Raw genomic sequence first — 5,204 nt, forward strand, 5'->3', positions numbered from 1 at the left:
TGTGTGAGTCCTGACCCCGGGTGTCCCACGTGTGTGAGGTGGCAGATGGGTGTTTCCAGGAGAAACGGTGCACCGCTTTCCCTGCACTCCCTCATCCGTCCACCTCTCCCGCTTCCCTCTCACAACTGTCTCCTCCAGAGGCAAGAAAATCCCTGCAGAGAGAGCCCAGCCGGGTGTCAGTTACCAAGCGTCCGTTGAAGGGGCAGTGCTTTCTAGGCCTCTTCCCCTCCCGGCCTGGGGCCAGGGTACCCGACAGCAGCAGGCCTTACGAGGCAAACACTTGCATGGTTGGGCAAATCACTGACTTTTCTCCTCCCAGGTGGTGTCAGACTCAAGACAGTCCTTCCTGAGACTCGTGTGGGGGCACGTGGTCTGGCAGAACAGGGGGCAGGACTTCCTGGGCCAGCTGTACCCCACCCCCTGGAGTGACCTGGCCCAGGCCATGGGCCAGGTCACTCTGCCCCCCCTCCTTCCCCCATGGTTTTCCAGAACTCTCAGCTAATTCAGGAGCTGCTTCCTCGGAGCCTGAACATGGTATGTGTGGGGGTGACACTAACATACCCTGAGGGTCTGTTGGGGGCACAGAGGAGGACCCCCTGTCCCTGGGGTGGTGGGTGGGGTGGGGGTTCTGGGAGGCTGGGCATTGCCCCTGTGAGGGCTGGAGGTGGTGCTAACCCTGGCGGAGGGCAGAGTGGACGGCCAGGGCCTGGGGTTTCGGGGTTCTGGTTCTTGGTCCCAGAAAATCCACCATGTGACTGCAGGTGGGAGGGAGTGAAGCACTCTTGAAGCACGGTGAGGAGTCACTGAGACAGCTGAGAACGCAGAGTCGGCAGGGCTGCGACTCAGGCCCATAGCCCTGCACCCTGCCACGTCTGGGGGGCTGCAACTCAGGCCCATAGCCCTGCACCCCAGCCATGTCTGGCTAGTGTGTCCCCGTGGACCCTGCTCCAACAAAGCCACTCAGAACCCGTGATTTAAAAGATGGTTAAAGTGATGCCTTTTGGATGCCGCAGAAATTACTGAAATAAACCACCTTAGGAAAAAAATATTTTTCCTGAACACAAGAACATCATTTGGTGAAGTGAGCACGATTTTGTTTGGGCTGGGAGCTCTCCTATGGTGGCCGTGTTGATGCACCCTCCTCAACAAGGAGAAACAGGTCCTCCAGGAACATCACCCAGCTGGGGGTCCTCCTCTTCTGGAGTGGAGAGGGCTGGGGACAAGGACATCCCTCCGGGGATTCATGTGTCTGCTGTGGGATGTGTCAGAGATAAGCAGGGGGTATGGCAGGCTGGGAACTGGACAGTGCCCTGGCAGCACCATCTCTGCCTCTTCATTTGTCACCAAGAAACTGATGGGCAGGGGTAGTGGACACATGGTCCAGCAAGTGCTGGAGCCACTAAAGCCCAGGCTCCCCTGTCCCCTTCCCAGCTCCCACTGTCTTCCTGGCTGCAGTGCCTCCTCCTTCAGGAGGCCCCCCTGGGTCCCCAGTGGAGGAGGAGGCTGTTAGGCAGGATTCCCACAGTCCCCCAGGTACGCCATTCTGGGAGCCCCCTGAGCCTGCTGTCTACCGGACGCCGTCCCTGCAAGGGACAGACACCCATCTCAAACGCTATGGGTCACATGGTGGAAATGTGTACCCCATGAGCTCGATCGAGGGGCTCAAAAGGCATCAGGAGGGCTCTGTCTGTGTCACGGACAGGTGCTCCCCCGTGGCTCACAGGGTAGACTGTGGCAGCCCCACTCAGATCCAGCCTGGAGGAAAGACGCAGTTTTTCCCCGTGGTTCCAGCAGAACACTGACTGTCCAGCCTGAGGCCAGTCTCCTCCCTGAGACCATCTGGATGGCCAGGCCTGGCTCAGGGCCCACTGAGGGCCAGCCCACCATACCACAAGGACCATCAGAAAAGAGGGGTTCTCAGCCTGAGATGGGGGCGGGGGCACTGGCAGGCAAGCCCGAGGGGCTTCCCTCTCTGGGCTCAGCATTTCCACTGGAATTCACACCACACACGGCACCTGCATCACACAGTCAGCCAGACGCCAGCTGTAACTGATTACAAGCTAAGAAATGGGTGCATTCTGGGGAAAAAAATCAGGACAGACTTTTCCAACTAGCCTTAAGTAAAGATTCCACCTCAAACACTTCCCAGAGCTGAATCTACCATTCGCACTGCGGATAGAAATGTTTCTCAACGGCCCTGGCGTCGGACTGGCAATAGGCACACTGACAGGCATGCGCCTATGGAAGGAAGACAAAAATCCAGAAATTTCCTCCTGCAGCTAAACACACAGAGAGGGTAAACAAACACACTGGGTTGATTAGCAAATAAGAATTCTTCAGATTTGGACTTTGGCATGAGAACTGTGTCCAGATTTAAAACCACATGGCATCTGAAGCAGTCACGTAGCATTTCCTGTGATGTCCCCGTCATTCCAATTCTACTTGTATTTATATAAACTCATCTATTTCAATTAATGTTGCAGCCATTAAAAAACCCCTAGCTCCCACATGACAGACAAGGCAGGCATGCGTTTCCCAGGACAGGTGACTGAGTTCATGTGTGACAGCACCAGCCGGCACTCCCTGAGTGAAGATGGACTCAAAACACCAGGGGCTTCTAACGCATCCTTCTTTCCTGATTAACGGACAGCTTTTCGGCGTCTATACACAAACCTTTAAGGATGCATGTAGAGTCTCCTGTAAACAGAAGAGTGCACAGGATGCTCAGAGGGAAAAGAACTATATATGGACCCTAAGGTTTTTTTTTTTTTTTTTTTTTTTGTGCTGACTGTCAGGCACTGTGCAGATTTATCCTCCAGTCTTTATAACACCTCAATCAAACAGCTGAAGATGGACTCAAAACACCAGGGGCTGCTAACGCATCCTTCTTTCCTGATTAACGGACAGCTTTTCGGCGTCTATACACAAACCTTTAAGGATGCATGTAGAGTCTCCTGTGAACAGAAGAGTGCACAGGATGCTCAGAGGGAAAAGAACTATATATGGACCCTAAGGTTTTTTTTTTTTTTTTTTTTTTTTCTGATTTGAGACGGAGTCTCAGGCATGCGTTTCCCAGGACAGGTGACTGAGTTCATGTGTGACAGCACCAGCCGGCACTCCCTGAGTGAAGATGGACTCAAAACACCAGGGGCTGCCTCCCAAGTAGCTGGGATTACAGGTGCCTGCCACCACGCCTGGCTAATTTTTTGTATTTTTTAGTAGAGATAGGGTTTCACCATGTTGGCCAGGCTGGTCTCGAATTCCTCACCTCAGGTGATTCACCCACCTCAGCCTCCCAAAGTGCTGGGATTACAGGCGTGAGCCACCATTCCTGGCCGGATGGTGAGATTCTTAATAACTACCTAAGACAAATAACTTGATTGTAAAATTGTCACAGATAAGTTCTCAAACCTGTAAACTAGAGTACTTTAAAAAAAATTCCATGTTGCCATTCTGGGTAGCAAAATCTTCATCACCAAGGAGATCTGACTAGTGCTGCAGCTTGGGAAGGAAACAGCCTGTGCTCAGTAATTCTACTAATTACAGCTGGGCTCCAATGACATTCATTTACTGATAACCTCATAAAGTTGTGTCTGTTCTTCCAAGATATAACATTAGCCAGGCCACTCAAAATAATGTTAAAATTACAGGACTTTGGACTTTCGGCAGAACATGACTAGTTTTCTTGATAAACAAGTAAGGTCTTTATATGTGATCGTGACATAGTGTTTTATTTACACAAGCTTTACGGGGTGCAGCCTCTGGACACTAGTAAAGAACATTTATTTGGTTATTTATATAAAAAAAATTCCACAAGCCAGCTCTCTGCCTTGCTAACAAAGAAATGTTTGTTTCTTAGGAAACGAAAACAGTGAAGGCCATGTCAAGCCAAATGGAGAGAATAAAATTACTCTGAGATTTTGCTTTCCACGCAACTTCAGCCAAAACTCTAAAGTGGCAAGACCCACTTTCAGATTATATTATATTGGCCTCTGAGGATTCTAGGCAGAGCTGCCACCCCTTGGAGAGGTTTACAAATAGGGACCGTAATCCACCGCTCCCAAGAAGCCCTGGCCCCTCTCCTTGCTGGGGCACGAACTGCTCCTCCAGCTACAAAAACAGCGCTGGTGGTCACTGCTTGCCCAGTACCAGTGCCAAGGGGACTTGTGCGGCAGGTGCCTCTGACCAACATCACTGGTTCTGGGGAAAGGCCACACATACCAGAAACAACTGCTCCGGCCTTCCCAGGGGCACTGGGTTCTCCCACGCCAGGAACCTATTACGTTTCCGTTAAAAGGGAGCTAAATACACGGAATAATGCAATAACCAAAGCGGCTTGGAAGGGGCTTGAGTTAGCATTTTAGGAACACATTACAGACAAGGGAAGTGAACAGGACCGTTTCTTGCTGAGTGTCTGGCCAGTTCCTGTGGCCATTGGGCTGTTGATAATCTCCATTTCTCCCTCCAAGTGGAAAGCCAAACATGTTCCACCACTTCACCAAGGGACCCGTCCTTCTTTAAATTTCTATTAGCCAAAAGTGCCAACTTAACAAGCAAACCAAAAGAAAAAAGAAAAAAAAAAGCGATGGAAATGTCCCAAAAAGACATGATTTGCAAACAAGCAACTGCTGCATGCGACAGATTGTCAGTGTTGACTAATTTCCATACAAACGGGTTGTGGTTCTGTTTCCCGAACACCGCGTCTTCTGCAAGGTGCCTGCCTGCAGGTTTTGCAACGCGGGACGGCCTAGGGAAGGGAGCCCGCGCTGGCGGTCACCGCGGCGCACAGCCTGAGAAACGGAGGTGCGGGGCTGGGGAACCTCGCGTTCTTTTTTTCCTTCTGAAAACAAGTTCTCCAATGTGCAGGGCTGACTTGCCCCAAGCTTTTCAGAACGCCCGCTCCCCGACGTCCCCAAAGCCGCCCCTTCTCCAACGAGAAGCGCAACCCTGGTCCGCGCCCTCCGCCTCTCCTGTGCCCTGGGGCCTCCAGCCTGGAACCCGGGCGGCCCGCGTTCAAGGGCAGCAGATCCGTGCGCCCGCGGCGTCCGCTCCCCCTCTCTCCCCGCCCCTCCCCTTCTCTCCCCTGGAGGACACCGGCTGGCCGGGGGAAGGGAGCTCGACCGGGACCCCCGGCCCTACTCACCCAGGAGCAGCCAGAGGCCGCGCTGCGGGAGGCGGCACAGGGCCCGGGCCATGGTGCACAG

General features: G+C 52.8%; 1 protein-coding gene across 3 annotated transcripts in view; it reads right to left on the reverse strand.

The window, feature by feature from the left end:
* Window positions 1-5,204, reverse strand: part of RAMP1 (receptor (G protein-coupled) activity modifying protein 1) — a 52,370-nt gene that overhangs the window by 46,331 nt on the left and 835 nt on the right. The window contains exon 1 of one of the 3 annotated variants that reach the window (XM_011929594.1): window positions 5,144-5,198. The exons of 1 other annotated variant lie outside the window; for it this stretch is intronic. In XM_011929594.1, coding sequence (XP_011784984.1) covers window positions 5,144-5,195 — 52 coding nt within the window. In that variant the 5' untranslated portion in view covers window positions 5,196-5,198. Of the gene's footprint in view, window positions 1-4,877; window positions 4,906-5,143; window positions 5,199-5,204 lie in introns of those variants that run through there. One more of the 3 variants, XM_011929597.1, reaches the window with a different exon arrangement.

This window comes from Colobus angolensis, unplaced genomic scaffold (assembly GCF_000951035.1).
Source record: "Colobus angolensis palliatus isolate OR3802 unplaced genomic scaffold, Cang.pa_1.0 Scaffold82, whole genome shotgun sequence".
NCBI classification, from domain to species: domain Eukaryota; kingdom Metazoa; phylum Chordata; class Mammalia; order Primates; family Cercopithecidae; genus Colobus; species Colobus angolensis.